The sequence below is a fragment of the Pteronotus mesoamericanus genome, unplaced genomic scaffold, assembly GCF_021234165.1.
Source record: "Pteronotus mesoamericanus isolate MK-2021 breed Mesoamerican mustached bat unplaced genomic scaffold, CSHL_Meso_final contig_657, whole genome shotgun sequence".
NCBI lineage: Eukaryota > Metazoa > Chordata > Mammalia > Chiroptera > Mormoopidae > Pteronotus > Pteronotus mesoamericanus.
The window spans coordinates 11,969,713-11,992,313 of NW_026555229.1; the positions used below are offsets into that span (position 1 = coordinate 11,969,713).

At 49.4% G+C, this 22,601-nt stretch overlaps 1 protein-coding gene across 4 annotated transcripts in view; it reads left to right on the plus strand.

Moving 5' to 3' along the window:
- RBM20 (RNA binding motif protein 20) overlaps window positions 1-8,055 on the plus strand; it is a 179,960-nt gene extending 171,905 nt beyond the window's left edge. For all 4 annotated transcript variants that reach the window (XM_054581494.1, XM_054581493.1, XM_054581496.1 and 1 more), the window contains 2 exons: window positions 1,266-1,387; window positions 5,052-8,055. In XM_054581494.1, the coding sequence (XP_054437469.1) occupies window positions 1,266-1,387; window positions 5,052-5,162 (233 nt within the window). In that variant the 3' untranslated portion in view covers window positions 5,163-8,055. The remainder of the gene's footprint in view (window positions 1-1,265; window positions 1,388-5,051) is intronic.
- Window positions 8,056-22,601: the final 14,546 nt, after the last annotated feature.

Genomic DNA, 22,601 nt, shown 5'->3' on the forward strand with positions numbered 1-22,601 from the left:
AGCCCCAGACTCGGGGTCCCCTGCGGCACCTTGATAGCAGCCTGGTCTGTTTCCTTCTCTGCAAGAAACAGCTGTTTCCCTGGCCTGCTGCTCCCAGCTGCCCTCTCCCCCGCACCCAGTGTGGCCGGCTCTCCCACCAGCCCCAGGAGGGCAAGGGGCTAACCAGATGGCAGTGGCAGAGCTCCGCTCCAGGGTCAGCACATGCAGGGAGTAGCTGCAGCTGGGAGCAGATCTGAAATCTGCCAGCCCCTCTCCTTTAGTTCTGTGGTGGCTCCTGCTTTTCACAGCTTCACATCCTGCTCTTTTGCTGGCTCTGGACAATCAGGTGCCTGAAGAAACTGAGGCCCGGAAGGGGGTTCCATGGATTCTCCCCAGGTCACGTGGGTTCTTAGCATCCGGTCTGCACCCTCTCAGACTTGGACTCTTTCTGCTGACAGTGTCTTCAAGAGGAAAACTACGACCCCTGAAATACCTTGGTGGAGGCTGAAACAGTCACCATCCCTTCAAAGACAAATTGTCTGGGCTGTGACACTGTCACTTCTCAGGCTGTTGGGCCACGATTTTCTTTCCTTAGAATCGAAAGTCCTCCCAGAATCCTGGGACTTACATTAACAAATGACAACTAAAATTCGATTAGTTGGTGGTTCAGATGTAAAGACTGGAAAAAGGTGGGGAAATGTTTACGATACACTGTAACAGGAAAAAGGGAGGAGACACGTGGCACTTAGGGTATAATTAAATCTCTTCCCCCGGCCCCCACACAAAGGCTTTACCTATAGATAGTGCAGAAGGAGATGTTTAATTGGAATGATTCTGTGTGATTTTTCCTCACTTTTGTTTACTTAAAGTTTTTTCTTTGATGAGTATAATTCTAAAATAAACAAAAATGAGAGCATTCTCCCGGAGTCCTGGCTGCAGCTGCTGCAAAGAAACGACATCCAGCAAGTGAACTGTAGGAAACCTCCTTCCACCTCCTTTCTCCAGAAACTGGCTAGTCCTCAGGAGTCCTGGACCTAGTTCCCAGAGGCAGTTGCAGAGCACGTCCTCGCTGAGCAGAGCCACCTGCGAATGAAGTGGGTGCTAGCCTCTTTGTGCCTATTTTGCAAAGGAGGAAACTGAGGCTTGGAGAAGCGAGGTTACCAAAGTCAACAGCCAGTGAGGGGTGGAGCTCACTGTCCCCATTTCCCCCTGAAGGCTGCAGGACCACAAGGGCCCCCCCAGCGCCCTCCTAACGGCCTCCCTGTCCATCCCCCATCCTTCTGCAGGGGTGGAGTTCGTGGTGCCCAGGACTGGGTTTTACTGCAAGCTCTGCGGGCTGTTCTATACCAGTGAGGAGATGGCGAAGATAAGCCACTGTCGCAGTGCTATCCACTACAGGAACTTACAGGTAACCCTTGGCCTTCCCTGTCCTGTCTCACTCTGGGGGCTCTCTGGCCTCTTGTTTCTTTTCTCTCACCTTCCACCATGTGGAAATCTGCCTCCTCCAAGCTGCTCCACATGGTGGCTGCCTCCCAGGTGCTCTCAGAGCCTCTGTCTCCACTGTGGTACTTAAAACACTCTACTGGGTCAAGTTTTTGTATCTGCCTCTCTCTCTACACTGAGTAACTTGAGTTCATGTTCACTTGGCCCATGGTCGGGGCTGACCCCTTTCACAACACCTGGGAGTTCAGGATGCAGATCTTTCTCTGTGTTTCCGTTCCCCTGTGCAGTGTCCCTGTTTGCTGGAATAAAAGCCACTGTTGTACTCTATTTTTTTAAATGTTTATCCATAGTGCAACTATTTGTTACAGGCATACTATGTACCAGACACTGTTCTAGGCACTGAGGTACAGCAACAAAAACAAAATGTGCAGACAAAACGCTGTTCTCATGGAATTGCCAATTCAGTGTAGGGAATAAGCAAGAAATAAAATAAGTTCTATAGGATATTAACAGGTGACATAGAAAAATACTCTGTATAACCATAGGGTGCCATCAGTTGTAAAACACACTGTTTTTTGATACCAACAGGAAAAAAATGTTGAAAATGAAATAGTGAGACTCCATCAACTGTAAAATGCATCCCAATTTCAGAGACGTTAATATATGAAAAAAAGCATCTTCAAAACAATGAAATACAGTAATATGCTCTATAATATATACCTGATATGTAACACATTAGAAAGTGTTTTTCATAATTAATATCTGGTATAGGCAGGGTTTAGTGTCTTAATGAAAGCATGGTATATCAGAGGCTCAGAAAAAGTATCTCAAGCGCCTTCTGTTTTTATTGAGGAATCAGATTAATTTCTTGACACACAAGGCCTCAACCCAGGAAGACCCTCAGAGGGGCAGCGTGTCCTAGTTCCAGGGCCAGCATTCTGTCCCAGCTAAATTGTTAAAGAAGGGCTGATCTGGCTCTTACCCGGAGATGTGAACCAGAATCATCTGAATGGTGTTTCCAAAAATATGCATGCTAGCTCCGATAGCCAGTAGAATTTGGGGGACCCAGGAATATGTAATTTGAGAAAGTTCCCCAAACTATTTGAAGTGTACCCCTTGATAAAAAACTCAGAGGTGGGCCAGTCCTCTTGTTTTATAATTGAGACCCAGAGAAGCTATGCGATTTGTCCACCACCACGCAGATAGTGAGTCACCAGGCCTGGAAACAGATCCTGATTCTTAATCACTTTCCTCTTTTTACCCTATTCAGCTGGTCGTGCAAACTGAGACCCACTCAAGGGACTGTCATTGGCCATATCCAAACTCAGGTCATTGAAGCCTCTTGGTTCCCCTCCAGAGAGCAGCTGCTCTGTGACTGAGGAAGCCATGGGGTTGGAGGCCCAAGTCCCAGCTCCTTCCGGGGGAGGACAGTGAGGCCTGACTTGGCCAGGGCCGGGGTTTAGACTGGGCTCCACGGAGCCAGCAGACGGCAGCCATCTACCCAGAAGACATCATGGTCCCGCACTGCAGCAAGATGAAACCCATAGAATGGCATTGCTGGACGGGGCCTTGAAGACCACCTGCTCCTGATTTCCCCGACCTTGGTCCTCATACCAGCTGGCCTCTTTTACAAGGCCAGCTTCCTACCCTCATGTGACATCTGCTTCTTCATTCTCTCTAGGGCTAGGCTGGAGAATCTGAATTTTTAAACTCTTTCCAGCAGGTTCTGATACCTCAATGGGAGGCAACTATGATCTCACCCAAGATTATCCGCTAGACCGCAGAGCTCAAGGTCACCCAGGAAGTCAGGAAGAGAGCCAGGGCCTCTAATTCTAAATCCTGTGTTTTTTCCAGGACAGTGGACTACACGGTGATTTGGGCCTTTGGGCCAGGCTGCACCGTAGGGCAGAGCCATTCCTGTGGTCCCCTGGCGTGTCCAGGCCAGACGGTGGCTAAGCCCCTTACACCTGCCAACCACAGTTCAGGTTTCCCTGTGCACCTGTCCGGGAGCTGGAACCCTCCACGCAGGCTTCCCAGATAGGGTTTCTGTCAGTGGCTTTGACGGAATGTCTTTGTCTACAGTCTCGCCCACCCGCCCTACCCCAAGTTATACGTGTGAAAAGTGAAGAACTCAGACCCAAGCAGCAGGTGCTGGCTGACACCTAAGTCAGGCAGCTTGTAACCTTAGCCCACCAGGAAGCCTTGAAGTGGGCGTAGGGAATTGCTCTTAGAGGCAGGGAGTGGGTGGAAGGAGTTCTCTCTCTGCATCTGCTGCTCACAGCCCTGCAAGAGCCCACCAGAGAGACCCAGAACAACAGCTGGGGTTGGCACCAGATAGGACAGCCAGACACCTGCTTGGCCCCAGATCCAGAGAGGACCACGCCCGTCGGCAGCACACGCGCCCCCTTGCCGTTCTGAGCACACCTGTACCTGCCCCAGGGTCTGCCCCTCCGCCGTCAGGCTCACCTACCTCTCATAGCCACCCATCGCCGCCTCTAGAGAGGGCAGGCAGGCCCAGCCTATGTCATCTCGTCTGCCCCTCAGCGCCACCCTGGGAGGAGGAAGGCTGCTGCTCCCATTTAACAGAGTAGGGTCCGAGGCTGGGAGAAGATGAGGAATTCCTGACATCAGATGGCAGGTGCCGCGCATGAGGAAAGACAGCATCACCGAGTGTCTGCTCTGGGCCAGCGCTGTGCTGGATGTTTTATGGGACCTCTCTTGGGTGCCACAGCAACCTTATGTGGTAGTTCCGTTATCACTTGCACTTGACGGATGTCAGAGATACTGGGTGACTTGCCTGCTGAGGTCTAGGATTTGAACCCAGGTCGTTTGACAGAAGAGCCCACACGCTTGACTGCTGTGCTGGGCCTAACCCTGCCGACTCCTAGTCCAGTGCTCTTTGCACTGCTTCCAGCTGCCCAGCACTCCGAGGGCCCAGCTGGGGCCCCAGACGTTTTCAAGTTCCGTCTCACTGCGCTGAATCCAGAATCCCAGGCATGGCCCGGCATTGGGCTGGGGGCTGGTCTGCGCAGTGGGTGTCGTGGTGCTTTGAGGCAGCCCCAGCAATAGAACAGAAATCAGTAGAAGGACCTGCAGGACACTCCACCTGCTGGCCTGCCTGACGTCAGGAGCCTCAGGTGTCAGGCTGCGGTTTTGTCTGTCCTGATCTCTGTAGGACAGCATTTCTCTCCTCCTGCCCTTCCAGCTTCCCTCCCCTCTCTCTTCCTTCACACGTGGACGTGCTGCCTGGATACTGGGCTGTTTCTGGAAAACAAGTAGAGTTGGAGTGAGGATTAAATGAGTTCTGATAAGAAAAGCAGTTAGAACAGCGCGTGCACAGGGTAAGGGCTATGGAAGTGTTTGCTGTGGTAGGAGCCGTACTCTCTAGGTTTGCTCCAGGAGATGTGCGTTCCTTGTAACCGAACGTAAAGGGGGAGAAAGTGCCTTGCTTACCGTGGTCCTGTAGCCCCTGAAGGATCTGGGGAGGCAGGCAAGGGGGTCTCACCCACTAGAGGCAAAATGATAGGAGAGGAGGCTGAGGCCCATATCTTCTGTTCCTCTCCCCTCCTGTCCTGCTAGGTCACCACTGACCCCCTTTTTTCCCCTTTGTCCCTCTCTTCCCCCCGCAGAAGTACTTGTCCCAGCTGGCCGAGGAGGGCCTGAAGGAGACGGAGGGGGCTGGCAGCCCGAGGCCTGAGGACAGCGGAATCGTGCCCCAGTTTGAAAAGAAAAAGCTCTGACCGGCGCTGGTGGAAGCTGGGAGGGAGGGCCCGCCCAGGTGGGGCCTTCCTGACCCCCGGGACGGGAACTAAAGCCAGAGAGGAAAGAAAACTGGGCAGGCCACATTGCCTGGGTTTGTTCTCAGAGACTGAAAATGCCCCTGAAGTGTTTCCCAGAGCCGCTGCCATGGAGTGACCAGCCCACCGAAGGTCACCCACTCTCTCCTTGTGACTCCTGTGTCCTTCAGACAATCTTTTAATTTGCTTCTCTCTCTTCTTCCCTTCCCCTCCTCCCTCTCCCTCCTTCTGTGCCAAGGGTAATTTCCTTTTCATAAAATCCAACTTCTCAGGGATTTTCACAGTGTTCAAATTCTTGACGGGACAGGACAGGTCCGGCCAGGCTGAGTCATCCAAGGAAAAAATTTCACCGAAGCTCCAGGGTCAAGAACTGCTTCAGTGAGCCTGGAATGGTTTCTCTGCCGGGCATCCCGGGCGGGGGCGGCGGGTGATCTGAGTGGGGTCCTGCGGCTCCGGAGAGGGGCCCCTTCACAGTCATTTGGCAGAAGCTGGGAGCCCCTCTTGCTGGACCACCTTTCTGAAAAGCCCCCGATTTAATCGATAACTCTCATACCCTCTCAGTTCTTCCACACGTCTACCAGAGAATTTTGTGGAGGAGGAAATGAGCCCTTCCTTTTGGAAGCTCTTGACAGTTTCCCCTGAAACGTTTTTTCCTCCACTTGATTTCAGGAGATGCCAGGGTTTGTTCTGTTCTGAACAATGAATTTGGTGTAGATTCACTTTAATGAAAAATGAAAATGGAAGCGTCCTCTCCCTCCAGCTGAAACAGCAGTTCGTATGCGCTTAGGTCGATTGTTGGCCTCCCTGCCACGGGAGACACCAAAACAAGGGGATGGCATCTGTCCTTGACTCACCCGTGGTGCCTGCACTCTGGCTCCAGCAGCCTGGCTGTGGGATGGTTTTAAGCGGTGTCAGTGGGGGGAGGAGCTACGGAAAGAAGGCCGTGGGACTGAAGAGCATCCGGGGATTGCTGGTGTTTGTGGATAGGCGCTTTCCAATTTGGCAGAAGGTCAGAGGTCTCTGAGAGTTGACCCCGTGTGCAGGCTTCAACTCAAATGTTGTGAAGAACAAAGCCCTTACTCCCATCCTGCATCTGATACCAGAGGGCAGTGCCTTCAGGCCCCAGGCAGGCTGCCGGGCTCTAGTCCGATGTTCCGTTGGAAGGCTTTGGGACAAAGGTGGAGGGGGAATGAGGCCCGGCTGCACCCTGGAGAAGACCTCAGGGAGGTCCGAGGGGAGCCTGGTGCCGTTGCCACGGCTGAGATACTCAACTTGGAGCAGCTTTTCTGGCTCAATCTTTGGAAGATAGTCCCTGCTGTTTCTATTCCCGACTGCTGGCAGGTAAACTAGGAAAAGATTGATTGGTTTTCTTTTACTTTTGCATTTTTCTTTTTAAGGTAGATAAGAGTATACTGCATATTCTGTCCTCCACACTAAAGGCACAAGGGTAGAGAGATGATTTGAGTTCAACGCTGTTTATCAGTGAAGAAACCGAGGCACCAAAAAAAAAAAAAAAGAAAGAAAGAAATGTAGAACACAAATAAAATGATCATGTGTTAATCTTGGGGCAAATGGTCACTGACAAGGAGAGACCTGTTGGGAACCTGCAAGAAAAGAGTTAAGACACCGTAGGAAACAGATCCGCCTGGACAGGTGTGGTGAGGAGAAGCTGGAGGAAGCAGGAAACCTGAACTTGGCAGCAGGCCACTTGGGGGCTTCAGAAAGGTTCACGTCTCAGAGCAGGGTTTGAAGGTGGTGGCTCAGCCCAGACCTGGTCCCCTGGCTGCCTCCACGTTTTTTGTTGTTGGTTTTTTTTTTTTTTAATCTGGCATTCTGGAAACCAGCCTCCTCCATTTCTCGGAAAACCTTTGGCCCTGCGTGTCCGCCTTCCCACCACAGGGAAGCCCAGGGCCAGCTCTCTGGCCTCCTTTCCAAACCTTGCTGGAAAAAGCCTACCACCTCAGTCAGAGGCTGGAACTGTGCATTTTCAAAGAGGCTGGCAGTTTTCTCCCAGCAAAGTGGAAGCTGACCCCATCAGCACATCCCCCCAGCAGCGTTTCCATGGAAATCTGGATGGCTGTTCCCACAGCCTCATTCCTGAGTAATGTAATGGCTCCCTTACTGACAGACTGACCTTCTCCATGTTGGAAAGCTGGAGCGAGCCCTTGGGAGGGCGGGGAGGCGCGCTCTGCACTCGGTCCGAACCCTCAGTTAAAAAATTATCCAACAGTCTATATCTGTGTGTGTATATATATATATTTATTTTTATTTATTTTTATACAATTCCATTGGCATGGTCCTTCACCCACTCTACAATTTGCTCTTTTTATTCCTCCGTGTGTCATACACACTGCAGTATTAAAGGCACCAGGAAAATACTGATTTATTTTTTAAAGCTTTTCTTCAGTGTTTGTCAACCATTTCAAAGTGTCTCCCCGAAAATATTGTTCAAGAGCAGCTGCCACCTTGAACAACAGGTTCATTTGTGCCCTGGGTTAGTAAACCCAAAGGTCTATGTAATTTTCTTTTCATTGTAAACACCTGAAATAAAGTATATACAAACAGTATTTCCAGATAATTTGGGAAATTTGAAGTTGATGTGAGTATCCGGGTTTCCTTTTCTTGGACAGTCTGAGGCTGTGATCTGTTAGATTTTACTTGAACTGGACCAGAGTTTGTTTTTTGAGTTTCTGAGAAAAAGAAAAACACTACTTAATTTAAGTTGAAACTTGTAAAGTAATAGAATTTGTTGAATGTCCTATAAATTGTCACTTTTCCTGATCTGTATAACTGACTGCAAGTGTTTGTTTTTACAAAAGAAAAAAACAGATTTTTAATAAAGAGAATTTGAAAGCTTGTAAGTGAGTAGCTGCCTGTCACCCAGTGAACCCTTGGCGTTTGTTGGGGGGAAGCTCGCTCAGCCCACAGGTTGGGATTTGGTCCCTCTCTGAATCTGGAATGTGTCTCAAGAGTCGAAAAGAGAGGACACAACAGCTTCCATCTGGGGCTCTGGGGGAATCAGAGATTCTCAGGGGTGAACCTTGGGAAGGGCCGAGTCCAGGAAAGTAAGGAGCTACTGTCCCTTTTGGAGGATGAGATAGAAAAATCTCTTGGTGTTTTACACGCCCCTATTCCTGCTACCCACTGCTCTCAGTCTTCCGGTGGTTGAACCCCGTGGTACCACACCACAGCCGGGCCACTTCTGGCAGCCTCATCCGCACCCTGGCGCTTGTTAGCTCCATAACTTCCTAAGTCTTGCCTCCTTGGGCGTGAAGGGGGATAATCATGCCAGTCCCCTCCCAGGTTATTTCAGGGTTAAGTTAATCAACAATGAAAACCCTGCACTGCCGCCCAGCACGGAATCTAGTTTGCTTTGGGAATCTGTGCTCTGGACAGCAACCCTCCAGGTTTCAATCGTTCGTCAAGTTCTTTCTCAACCCAATACCAGTCTCCTAGGCCCAGTTGGCCAGTCCTTTGAGTTGCCTGGAACCTTCTCTGGGCCCTCCCCTCCTCTTGGCAGTGCTCTTGTGTACACAGGAGAAGGGGCTGGGTAGTCTGCTGGCCCCGGAGGGCAAAGCGAGCGTGGCCGCCTGTCATCAGTGGGAGCAGACTGTGGATCTGGGGAAGTTCCTGCTGAGCCTGTTGCTGCTCCAGCTGCCCCACCCCAACCTATTATACCATCCTCAGATTGCGCACAGACTTCCAGTTACCTACCAGGAGGGGCGGAGAAACCTTCCCCACAACTGCTGGCTGCCCTTCAGCTGGCCAAAGTAGTGAATGGGCCTAGAACTCATCCTGCTTCCCTAAGTTCAGGAGCCATGATGCCTGAGGGCGCCTACCCCGGGCTGTCGCTCCACATGGTAGGGGGCACCATGCACATTGTGTCTTGCAAGATAGCACCCCCTAAAGCTGTGCAATAGAGTGATTCTGCTGGGGAGCTTCAAGTTGCAGCCCCCCATGCCTGGATGTTCCCATTTGTTCTCCAATGTTTCTGTGGGCCCTAAAACCTGATTCTGAGCCAGCCCACTGGGGTGGGGCCCTAACATTCAGACCCACTCTGTGCTCACTTCTCCGGGGATCAGCTCCGGACAGCCCCTGGCCTGACTGCCATGGCCTAGACACTGGTGTTGGCTCCTCACAGTCCCCCATAAGGCCAGGCCACTTGGATACCGAGCTTGGGCCCCGTCGGACCTGAGGCCTCTGAGCCCCTCAACGTCAGTGGCAACTCTGGACTGTCTACCTAGGCAGTGATGGGACGTGTGGGCTCACCCACAACGGCTCCTCAGCCTCCTGCCCCACCGCGGTGGCCCCACAAAGGAGCCTGTCTCGGGTGGATTTCCAAGCTTGTTAGAGTCCCCAAAGGCCCCCAAGTCCTGGCCCTTCCATTTGCAGATGAGAAAAGTGAGGCCTAGAGAGGGAAAGTGACTTGCCTAAGGCAACACAACTTATTAGTATGAAATCCAGCCTAGAATTCTGGTTTGCCAGGTACTCCTCCTGGAGACACACAGACGTTTAGGTTCTTTAAGTTGCGTTATTTCATAAGTTGTCTAGGTCTAGCCCTGATTGGACCTTGGCACCCAGCATGGACTCAAAACAAAATTGTTGACTTTCTGTGCTTTGTGTGGGTTTCAGGAGCACCTGGGGAGCCTCTTAGAAAGTGATTCTTGGATCCCTCCGTGGAGTTTCTGTTCTAGCAGGTCACGGGGAAGGCATTTCCATTTTAGCAAGTTTCATGGTGATTCAGGGCAGGTGGCTGCTGGTCACACTCTGCAGAACACTGTGCTAGACGGGGGACTTCCCCAGAAGCTCCTAGAATAGAAGGGGGTTGTTTATTTTACTGGAGGAAGGGCAGGAGAGATGTGAATGAGACCATTCAAGGCAGGAGAAGCTCCAGCATGAAAAAGGCTAGGAGACTAGTCTGGCAGAGGGAGATGGTGGGAGCTGGTGGGGTCGGGGGTTGGTCATCAGACTGGGTTTGGGGCACATGTCAGGGTTTCTTAGTTGGCTTCGTACTTACTGTGCTTGGGCAATGGCCAGTTTTCCAGGGGTGTCTTTATCCTTGTTGGTGGCTGAAAGCATTGCTTATTAAGCAATCTCCTTGAGACCCGCTGACAGCCTGGCCCCCCAGGGCAGAGAGCTGAGCTGCAGTCAGCAGGCCCTTTGGGGGGACTGGAGTCACAGGGACAGGGGCATCCCCCAGGGCCGTGTCGCCACCAGCGAGGAACCCTGGACTTCACTCGCATTCTCTCCGGCCCGCCACGCACCAGGACTAATGCCAGTATCAGCCCTGAGGATTTTTGAGCTTGTCTGCATGCCACACTCGGTGTGTACTGTGTAAGCACATTCTTTCGGCCTCTTCACAACATTGAGAGACAGGTATCGCTCTTTTCTCATTTCACAGATGGGAAAAATGAGGCTCGGAGACCCGAAGCACCTTGCTCAGGGTCTGAAAGCCAGTGAGCAGCTGAGCAAGGATTCAGACCCAGCCCTGTGAGACTCCAGCTATGCTTTTGAATCACTGTTCTTCATTGCTTGTCTCGGGGTGGGGTCTTCTCCTTTCCCTGCATCTCCCTAAAGCCTCCAGACCCTGGGTGCTCCAGGAACAGCGGGCTCGGGAGATAGGAGAGCCTAAGTTAGCTACACTCAGGTGCCAATGTTTGACATCTGATTGTTGAATTCCTGAAATGGGTCTCCTCAACCCCTCCCCTACTTAGAAAGTAGCTAAAGAAGGTCCCCTTCTCACCACACTGCCAGGAAAACAGGCAGGAAGGCCGAAGTGCCAAAGTAGCAGTTTCTTCCTTCTCATTGAGGAGAGTTTGCCAGGGGAGCTGGATCCAGGAGGTGAGAGAGGGCAGAGGACCTAGGGGTGGGGACAGCGCCACCTCCCCCTGCTTCAGAGGAGGAAGGAAAGAACCCTGGCTTGATCCAAAGGGCGCTTCCTATGGCACCGCAATGCCACCCAGACTTTGCACTTTAACTCCCTTCTGCGTGAAATTTCATTGTTTATTTACCTGCCACCTCTTTCCAACAAGGAGTTGAGATGATATACAACACAGGCCATGTGTGACCAGATTAAACCAAGAGAAAATTATAAGTGAGGGTTGAGAAAAGTTGAAGGGTGGCAAGTGTGTGAGCCCTAAGCGTTGGTGGGATAGTGGTGAATAAGCATGAGCCCGGACCAGGAGCCTCCTGGGAGCCAAAGGGAAAAGAGGAAGCATGTTTCATTACTTGGCTCTCCTTGTTAGAATAGCAAAAGCATTCCAGTTCATCTGGGGAAAGTGTTCTGCTCGACTCTCTGTCCCCAAAGGAATCTGTGGTGTGGGCAGAGGCACTTAGAGGCTTGGAGAAAACCCTTAGGTAACTGGCAGACCCCCATTGGGGAAGAGCACCGTGGAAGCCCCTCTGGAGGGTTCCTGCTCTGTGTGAAGTGGTTCCTGATGTCAGGGTGACACTGCCCAGGTGTCCAATGGCCTGACCTTTGCTCATGCCTGCCGAGCCCACCTGAGACAGTGTGCTGGCTTGAGTTCATGGGCTTGTTTTTTTTTCCTCAGTCTGTTTTCAAATTTCTCCTGTTCCTTGGCTCAGCTTCCGGAGACCATGTCCACAGACAAGTTGTCATTGCTGCCATCTGACTGCCCAGCACACCCGCCTGACAGCAGAGTGCTCTGGAAGGGTCCCCCATCTGCCTGGCTCTGGGGAGAGAGCCCATGCGGTTCCCCCATGGGCTGGCTGCACAGGGAGGAGCTCAGCCTGACTGGGAAGCTCTTGGCTCCCTCCGGACGAGCCTGGGAACTACCTCAAACCGGTCTGATAAGAACTGGCATTGGGGAGGAGGGGGGCAGGGGGTACCACCTGCCCATTTGCCCATGAGATCTCTCACCCTCACTGTCGGCAAGGCCAGAAGGGAGAGGACTTTCTGGTTCAGAGGCAGGTCCCTGTGCGGAATAGTGGGCCCCCTGAGTCCCTGTGTCAAATCCACAGTGAACTCACCCAGGCTTGGGTGAAATGTCTGCCTCCCTCCACCCCAGTCTTCACGTCTGCCCTTTTGATGTGTGCCTTGTGCTTGTCTGAGGCTGGAGCGAAAGTGAGGCATGAGCAGGGACTTGCTCTCAGTCACAAGGGGGTGGTGGTCACTTCTGTCCCTGCACTTTTCACAGCTCCAGCGCTCCATGCCACGGACCTGCTGGGGACATGATCCTGTTACCGTCCTCCTGCCCCCTGCAGCACAGTCTACCACCTGCAGAGGACGAGTCCCACTCAGGAGCAAAGGTGTGCCGGCCGGGCAGGCTCCCTCCGGCGCCATCCTGGTCTCTGGAGTCCTGGTCCTCGTATGCCTGAGCTTGGCATCACCTGGGCCTACTCAATGCCTGCCTCTTCTCCACCCACCTCCTTACCCCCTCAGCCTCTTTCCATGGTTTGGCCGTGCCCAGTGCCTCATGGGTCCCCTAGCAGGCTCCTCGGTATTGCACATGATCTTTCCACTGCCCGGGATGCCCTTCCCCTTCTCTCTACTTGGAAACTATGACTTTCTTTCAAATTCGAGGTACGTGTTACCTTCTTTATGAAGCTTTCCTTGACCCCCTGACCTCCTGCAGGGGTTACTGTCCCAGCACTGCGTGCCAGGGCGCAGGACTGCGCCCCAAACGTGCACGGAGGCCGGTCTCTTGTAGCCATTGTCAGGTTGCCGTGTGGTCTGTTTGTAGGTTTGTCTCTGCATTGGGCACTGAGTCTGCTGCCCCTGTGCCCGCCACAGGACAGGTATCAATGACTGTTAGCTGAAGTACTAAACGGCTTCTCTGCCCATCCCTGGGACTGGCTAAAGCAAAAGAAGCCTGAGCCCAGGTCCCTGCCCAGCCACCTGCTGGCTGGAGGAACAGGGTGTGTCCCTAGAGCAGTGCCAGGGAGCACCTGCCCTCCACCCCCACCCTTGGCCCTGTTTATCCTTCCTCTAGCCCCCACCCCTACCCACATAGGACTGGGAGGTGGCTCTGATAGTTGATGATATAAACCCTGTTCGTGTTGCCCAAAGCTCAGCCTTGTTTTTTTTAAATCCTTACCTGAGGACATTTTTTCATTGCTTTTAGAAAGAGAAACATTAATGTGAGAGAGAAGCTTTGATTGGTTGTCTTCCCATACACACCAGGACAGGGGATTGAATCCGCAACCTAGATATGTGCCCTGAGTGGGAATCAAACCCGCAACACTTCACCTATGAGACAACACTCCAACCAGCTGAGCCCTACCAGCCTGGGCAAAGTTTGGCCTTTTAACAGTCAGATTCTTCTATAGCCACAGAGTAGGGTCTCCTAGGTCAGCCTCATCTCTCTGAGTTCCCAGGGGCACCCCCTCTCCAAACCTATCTGTCCTCACTCTGCGCCCCCACCTAGCCAGGCCCACCCAGTTCTCAGGGACATTTCCAGGCGGAGCTGGGAACACAGGACTGTTTATGACAGTTGTGTAAACACTGGGTGGATGGCCTCGATTCACCTTGGAAACCACTCCTGCCTGGTGCCCACACCTACTCAATGTCTCCCAAAGCCCCAGGGGCTGCAGGGAGGCTTCTTTCTCTCCTAGCATCCAGAAAGTCCTGGGGGCTTTGGCCAGTAAGCAGAGGTTTCACAGCCCTGGAAGAGAGAGACCTTGGTCTAGGTTGATGAAGCCGGCCGGCCAGATGATTAATAATTAACCTGACTGTTCCCAGCCATTCATGTACCCAGCATCCAGGAATCACCAGAGAGCCGCTCTGCATGGGCCCAATGCCCAAAGCCCCCGAGGAAATAGCTTGAATAAATTCAATAAAATAAAATATATAAATAAAAAAGAGTCTCAGGGCTCTTCCTTTCCACCTACACAAAATCCTTCAGGTCCACCTCCCATCTAAAGCCTTCCTGACTTTTCCCACAGGTCTGAGCTCTGAGCAGGCTTGGTTCGTTTCTAGGGTGCAGCCAGCCTTGGGGGCTCTGCCCTGGGGTGAGATTTGCAGATCAGATTGAAATTTGGCTCCACCTGCGTTGACACCCATTTCCTCAACTCCATGATGAGTGCCTCCTGAGCACAGCCTCTCCCCTTTCTTATTTAGATTCCCACTGCCCAGCGCCCTGTAAAGTACAGGGCACACTCAGCAGGCTCGGCTTCTCCTCTGATCCTGGCCCAAGAGCAGCATTCACCTCAAAGAGGTGGGAGTCGGTTAGCCAGGTTGCATTCCGCCCTAATCAGCGGGGCCCTCCTCAATTCTTCCCACAGTCCTCCAGCCACAAGGGCGCTGAGACTCCGGGTGGTAGCTGAACATCTTGGGAGCTGAACACCCAAACACCAGGGCTCAGCTGGGCACCTGAAGTGGGGCTCCCTCATTCCCTCCTCTCCCCAGTACAGACTCATCCTTCTACATTTTCCTTTATTTCTCCCAAGGTCCTAGGGAAGCATGATCTCTCCTGAGAGGCCACCTTCCCACCCACCCTCCCTTCTTCTCCACCTCTCCCCAGAGCTAAGAGGCCTTGCCCTCCCAGTGGAGATCGCTCTTCTAGCAGGTTGTCCGGGCTTTGGTGGTTAGCGTTTATCTGGGCAGGGTGGAGAGGGGTGAGGTTTCTAGCTCCTCTGGTGCCCTGGCGTCAAGCCAGCCAGCACAACCTCCCTCCCCGGACCTCTGTATCCCAGGAAAAAACAGGCAGTTGTCCCAGGCCCGCCTGCCTCCCTCCCTCCCGGTGCTATGCGAGGTAGGACAGAAAGGACTTGCCCTGTTAGCTAAGTGTGCATGTGCACATGGGCATGCAAGCATGCGTGTGTATATGTACATGCATGTGAAGCTTCTGAAGAGCATGGCCACAGTGGATGGTTTCAAAATCTGAGCCTTCCCAGGATGCCCCACCACAGGTTGCACCCCGGTTTTGCCCCTTGCGGCAGCACAGTGCACCCTCCCCGCCCTCCCCCCGCCCGCCACCCATTTTAACCCACACTGCAATTTGCCTGTTCTCTCGCTCCTGGCCCAAGAACTATTTCTGTAGGATTATTCAAAGCCTCTTTTCCTGCCCCCTTCCTTCCTAATAAGATCCTACCTGCCAAGCCTTTGCCCCTCCCTCTCTTTGTGTTTGGGTAAAACGGGTTAGCCTGCAGGGGTGGGAAAGAACCGGAGGAGTGGGGCTAGGGAGATGTTCTTTGGAGATGCCTGAGGCTGACTCCCAGAGAAATGAAGGAGTGAGGGAGGAGCAGGAGGGGGAGGAAGAAAAAGGAGGCACCCTTTCTGAGCAAGATGTCAGGGAGCTTCTGTCATGTTTCGATGGAAAGTAGAGCGTTCCAGACCGAGAGAGAGGTTCTGGGCAGCTATAGGGAATTAGAGTTGGAACTCCAAAGAAACGGAAGCGGGGATGTAAGGTCACATTGCTGTGGAAAACAGATTTGATTTCAATGTTCTTTGAGAGACCCGAATAATATTTTTCATCTAATCCAAGACAGCATTGATTGTAAGTTTCATCTTTTTTTTTTTTTTTTTTGGTGCAAGTAAGAAAGAGAGAGCGCTGCCAATTAAATCCTAACACAAGGTATTCTTTTCAAATCCTTTGTTATGTGCAGCCTGATTCAGGGGATGCAGTCAGGGCCTCTTCAAACGTCTTCATACATTTTTTTCACTCAAATGACTATCAGAAAGATGGATAGACAGACAGGCATACACGGGCCCCCCCCCGCCCCCCCGCCCCCGCCTGGACATCTGGGTGGCCGAATGACCCGATTTCCATCCTCCTGTGTACGTGTGGGTTTATAATGGCCTCGGCGCCGGTAGTGTACCAACCGCTCTAATTATCCCCAGCTCTTGAGGAAAGGATAGCTGGGGACCTCACACACAAAGGACATGTCTGTGCGTGCTGAAGGGGGCGAGGGAGGCTTTACAGCGGTTTTAAGAAAGAAACGTGGTAGTGATTGAGAGCGTGGGGACAGAGAAGAAAGGAGGTTTTATGGCAGAGCCCCCAAAGACTACTCTCATTTATGGGATGTAACAAAGGAATCTGCAAAAAAGCAGCCAGACAGTGAGGAGGAAACCTGAGAGATGTCGAGGGGACCCAAGAAAGAGTATTTCAAGAGGGAAGAGTTGGTCACCAGAGTTGTAATCCTGAGAGATTTTATTAGTTAAGTGCTCAGTAATTCTGAGGATAAACAAGAAGAGGATGCAGAATGTTAAACAGTAAATGTGAAAAAGTCCAGGCGGGTAGAATAGCATCTGAGGGAGTGTTGTTTTAAATCTGTACTGCCTATGGGACATAATTTCCACTGACTTATAGACAGTCTAGACAGGCATTCTCCGTCCCCAGCTTCTAACATGCAAATCCCCTCTGCCCTGCCCTCCCCTCACGCCAGAGGCCCCCTGGGTTCCAATTCCTAAGTCAAGTCTGACCGAGAGAGAAAACATACACAGGCACAACCCCACGGCTGACTGCTGAAGGGAGCCATGGAATGAAACAGTTGCCTCTGGAAACATACACTTTGACCAAACCTGGGCCCTGGTTGCCTGGCCCGGCCTGCTGGGCTGAATCAGGGCGCTGCCGAACTGGCTGCCAGACCTGGTGCCCTCAGCGCCGGGCTCCTGCCTGGGAACCTTCTCTTCCTTGGCTTTGATCCACTTTCCTGCCTGATGCTGGCCTCAGCCTCCCGCAGGAAAGGCCTGGCCCTGTGGCCAACTTCCCTGACTCTACTGAGCAGTACATTGCTGCCCGGCCATTCTTGCCAACTTCCCTGACTCTACTGAGCAGTACAATGGGTTGTTTTGGCCTGTACATTGGCTCTTTCCTCATCTTCCTGCAAAAGAACCACTCCTTAAAGGATCCCACTTTCTGTGACTTGGGCGGACTGATCTGTCCTGTCCTTTCCAGGGAGGTGCTCACATGACCCATCATCTGCTTCGTAGTAATTGGTTCAGGGAGAAGAATATGACCCAAATAGGACCATCAAAATCTTCTCCTTGACTTTCAACAGAACCATCCAAAAAACATACAATCCCCCCACCCCGCTAAAAACAAAACAAAACAAACAAACAAACAAACAAAAAAACCCCCTGCACACTCTAATTCTGAGGCTGCTAGCTGTAAGTCGGTGTTTTTCCAAGTGTGGTCTGCAGATCCCTGGGAGTCCCCAAGAATTGTCAGGGGATCCATGAGGTCAAGACTATTTTTATAATAATATTGAGATTTCATGTGCCTTTTTCACTGTGTTGACATTTGCACTGATAGCAACGGTGGGTAAAATACTGGCACCCTGGCATGAATCAAGGCAGTGGCAACAAATTAAACTTGTTGTCCCTTTATTCTTCAGTGACACACACTCAAAAGGGAAAGAGAAAAAACAAGTTTCACTTAATAAATCTCTTAATGAAGCATTAAAAGTTATTACTGAACCTCAACCTTTGCATAGGCATCTTTATGATGTTGTGATGTGATGAAGGCACTTATAAAGCATGTGGTAGTGTGTGAGAAGGCGCTCCTCCGATCTCCTGCTGGGGGAGCCCAGATCCGACACCACATTTGTGCCAAGGCCAGGCTTCCCCGGCCAGCTCCCAGCCAATGGTTGAGCACAGTGGGTGCACTAAAGCAGGTTCGTTCTTGGGAGACCGGGGACTCCTATGCCGGGTGGCTTTGGCTTGAAGACTCCTCATTGGCCTGGCTGAAGCTTTACTGAACTGTATTGTAATCCATCCGAGACTTTTCCTACCTGATCCTCTTTCCTTCCCTCTCCCTCCTCCGGGTTAGGCCAACATTATGGTCTAAAGAGTCCCCTTACCTTCCCTGACTCCCATCCCTTTTTCCTTCTTGGGCATTTTTTCCACCATTCACATTTCATATCTTCTTGGTATCTATTTCTGGGAGGTTCTAGATGTAATTATGCATCTAAAACATCACAATTTTCTCAAGAAAAATACTCATGTGATTGTTGGAGCCATGAGCTAAACTAACCACTTTTTTCCATGGGCTATCATTTTGGCTAAAAAGAATGACTGACTAGCAAACTGTGGTTATTTGGACTTGGTGTTAGGCAGGCTTCTCCTCAAAATGAATGAAGTGTTTCCCATTTTAAGGAAAACAAACAACAATTTTGTTATCAATGATAAAATTTCAGTTTTGAGGCAAAAATTAGAATTTTGAAATCTTGTATTCTCTATCATGAGCTTAACCTCTTCTTGATGCTTACTGGTTTTTCTGATGAGGTTGGTGGTGATGTTAAAGAATATAATTTTGGGATATTGTGTAATGAAATGCATCAACATAGAAAATGAACCAACATTTTTCAAATGACTAATCCATGCTGTTTTAGAATCATGCATGGGTAAAAAGTCTGTCCAAAGTGCAGGACAGATCAATGAATTTTAACGTAGCAGAGTATGTAAATGCCATTGATTTGGTTTCAGATTCCACATTTCAACTACTCTTTACAAAAGTACCATTTTTGAATTTTGGTGTAGTATAAAAAAAAGCATAACCACAATTATCTGGAAAAGTTATTAAAATATTTCTCCCATTTCGACTACATATCTTTGTGAGGCCAACATATTGCAACAAATTGAATTCAGAAGTGGATACGTAAATCCAGTTATCTACTTTCAAGCCTAAGGTTAAAGAGGTTTGCAAAAATGTAAAAACAGTGACACTCTTTTTAGTAAATACATTTTATGGAAAAGATAATTTTCTCATAGGAATGTGTTATTTATATTAACATGTAATAAGTTTATTATTGTTATTTTAAGTGAATTATGTTTTTTAAAATTTCTCAGTTTTATTTTCTACTACAGTTAAATATTGATAGCTATAATGCACATAAATAAAACTTCTTTGAGGTCCTCCATTGTTTTTAAGAGCTGTTGGAGAACTACTGTTTGTAAGCTTTTGTCATTATGTTGCAAGAGCCCTCCTGAAAAGGAAGCCAAGCAGAACTGAAAACCAGAGAGTCAGAGTTCAGATACATACAAACATTTGGAACAAATTCCTAAATGCACATGCAGGCAACCCTGAGAAAGACTTTCCGGCTGTTTTTTTTTTTTGTTTGTTTGTTTGTCTGCCTGTTTCAGCCACATAGAGTTGGGTTATCACTTGCATCCAAGGATACTGACCAATAGCCTCATGTACATGATAGGCTGGCCCAAGCACTGTCCTTGGCTCATGCCCAGACTGAACACCCTCTGGACATTGTACTGTTCGTTGATTTTAATTGATAAATGTTTAATTTTTAAATGTCTACAAAATATGACATGTCAACTAGTCTCCTATAACTCAACTCATCTTGTATGTATACATTTCATTTCAATGTGGAGTTATTATAATGTAAATCAGGACCTCTAAACCCTGGGGACTCTTAAAACACTCCCCAAATTATTCTCTTGATTCATCACCATTGACTTTATCATGGGCCTGTATAACTTATCATATGTAACAGGACACCCCCTCCAACCCCATTTACCCACCACCTCGCACCATCCCAGCATAAACATTAATAGGCATATGATTCAACGGGGGATCCTTTCAAATGCAGCAAGTCTGGGTGGTACCTGAGATTGCTCATTTTTTTTTTTTTTAACAAGTTCCCCAGATGTTACCTTTACTTCTGGTCCATGGATAGCATCTGGAATAGTGAAGCAATAAGCCCTTATCATTCTCAGGTTTGACATTTGCAGTTTGTACTCTTTCTTAGAAGTTCCACAAGTCCAGGACATGCAGCGAATTGTCATTTTATTAATCCATCAACTTTTAATTGTGCAAGTTTTGAAACTGATGAATGGTATAAGCCACTTATCCAGTGAAAACCTGGTTGACAGCCTACCATCCCCATTTTAAAAACCAGAGTAATGGATATACTTAACTTAAAAAGTTAAATAGCGCTAAAAGATTTATGACAAAAATGGCAGTGCCCTGTGCTTACCCCTCTCCCTACAACCTCCACCCAGCTCCCACCCACTCCCTATTTCAGCTTTACTTCTGATATTTACCCCCATATTTCTAAATAACATGCATACAGTGCATTCATTCTTGATGAGTAAACTTTAGACACTGTCCACTGACTTCCTGGAATGATAGATTAGAGTCTTAGCTTGCTTTCACTATACCTTCCCAACCTCCCTTCTTCTCATTCTAAATCAGTACTCCTGTTTTTGTGATTATAGCTAAACAGATATATACCATTCCCGAGAAAAGTAGCAAACTGAGTCCATTGTTTTTCTTATACTTTCTTGTCGTTAATGATTAACCTCTTTTTTGTTGTTGTTGTTAGTTTCCTTTGACCCCATGGACAGGTCTTCCCAGTTCTGTAAATAGATTTTTCCACAGAGTCAGATATATCTTGTGGGGTTTTTTGTTTGTTTGTTTTTGGTTTTGCTTGGAGCTTCCCTCCAGGACTCTCGCCCTTCAGCCACATCCTCCAGCTTCAGTTGGAATCAGTGACCCAAGGGCGTACCACACAGCTCTTGTCCTCAGACTGTCACTCTCAGCATCCCAGATGCCCTTGGGATCCCTCCTGTGTTGCATCTCCTATTTCCTGGAGCCTGTACCTTTCTCTTTGTTTATTTCCTTTTGTTTTCAGTAGAACTTATATTCAAATAATTCCCGAGTAACATGGGAGGTAATATTTTTGGGACTTTGCAACTCCTGCAACAGCTTTATTCTACTCTCAAAATTGATCAGGAATCGGGCCAGGTGGAGATTTCTGGGTTGAAAATCATTTTCATTCGAAACACGGTACGCATTGCTGCATTGTCTTCTAGTTTCTAATGCTTTCGAGAGCTCCCTTGTCATTCTTGTAACTGCCCCTTTGTTTGTGATCCGATTTTTCCCCCCGCCTCTGGAATCTTTTAGGGTCTTCTTTATATCCTGAGAGTTTTACACGTCACTGTAGTGTACTTTGTGTGTGTGCATTAAATTGAATTCATTCTGCTGGTTTCTTTGTGCCTGGAGATTCACGTGCATGTTGTGCTTTGACCTCCTGGCTACCTTCCTTAAACCTGCCTCTGGAGCTGGGTCAGTTTTCCCAGCAGCTGAGTGCTGTCTCTGGCCTGTTCTATGAGAAGGAGCCAGGTGGCAGGTTGAGTGATAGCCATGAACCCTGTGCAGCCCATGCTTTGCCCCATAGTTGCAGAGATCAGGTCCACCAGCCATAAAACTCCAGGGCACCGTGGATACGATGGTCTATATGAGTCCCATTAAAGCAGTCCACACCCTTCATAGCTGTACCCAGTGTCCTAAGAACTGTACTCCCCAATCTATGTTCCATGTGACCCTTGTACCATGAGATTCAACTCCCAAAACGAAGCCATAGTTAAATAAACCTGGGAAGGCTGCATTCCATAGAGTGGTCTCTTGCAGATTCTCAATGGAATCTGCATACTAAAGGTTCTGAGGTCTTAGAATAAAATAACCTGATTAACTTGACTCAATCCACTCTTTTCCCCAACTATTTTACCATGTAATCATTTTAAGTCAAGGAATACTTAGTAACATGCCATGAAATACTGGACTTAGCAAATGCCATTGAACAGTGTTCTAAACTCCATGAGAGCAGAAACTCTGTCAGCCTTGCTTTGTGCAGTAAGCCCAGGGCCTAATACAGTGCCTGCCACATAATAGACTCTTGAAAATTATTTGTCAAGTAAATGAATCAGTGAATGGCTGATGCTTTTGCAAGTCCCTGATGTCCTTAGTACCGTCTATAGTTGCAAAAAGGGAGGACTTTTTCAGTGCATTACTTATGTCTTTTTCGCCAGCATTGAATTCTGTGCTATGATCTGTTGTCTTCCCCAAATGATATGTTTTTGAAGATGCAAGGAGATTTCAGGCTTTTAAATTTGTTCCCTTTATTCACAGGGCTGGGCAAGCACAACTGTTTCCCATTAACCCAGCTGCTCTGAGGCCCCCCTTCACACTGTGGTTTGGGCTAGAGAAGAAGCACAAGCAAGCCCTTCCCAGCGGTTTTCGCATGGTTGGCAAAGAACTAACACCAGCCTTGGAAAGGGAAGAGCATACAGCCACTCCGACTCCACTCTGTGATTCTGGGCCGGTTGGGCAATAACGATGCTCCCTGACCTCCTTCTTGGGAAGTTGCCAGGCTCAGCCTACGTGTCCTTTTTTGAGAAGAAAAGGGCACTGAGAAAGGGAGTGAAAGTGTCTTGGAAACCCTGAGGTTTAGGAAGTGTAGGTTCTGGAGGGCTGTGGTAAGAGAGAGAATGTGAATATCTATCTTCCTCTGTGTTATCTGCAAGTGCAGGAGTAATAAATTGCAGCCTGAAGCCAAAGCCAGCCCCGTGCTTATTTTTATACTGCCTGTGGAAAAAAACAGTAAAAGAATAATACTTTGTGATATGTGAGAATTGTATGAAATTCAGCTTTCATTTTAAAAGATGGCGTACGTAATATCTCATTA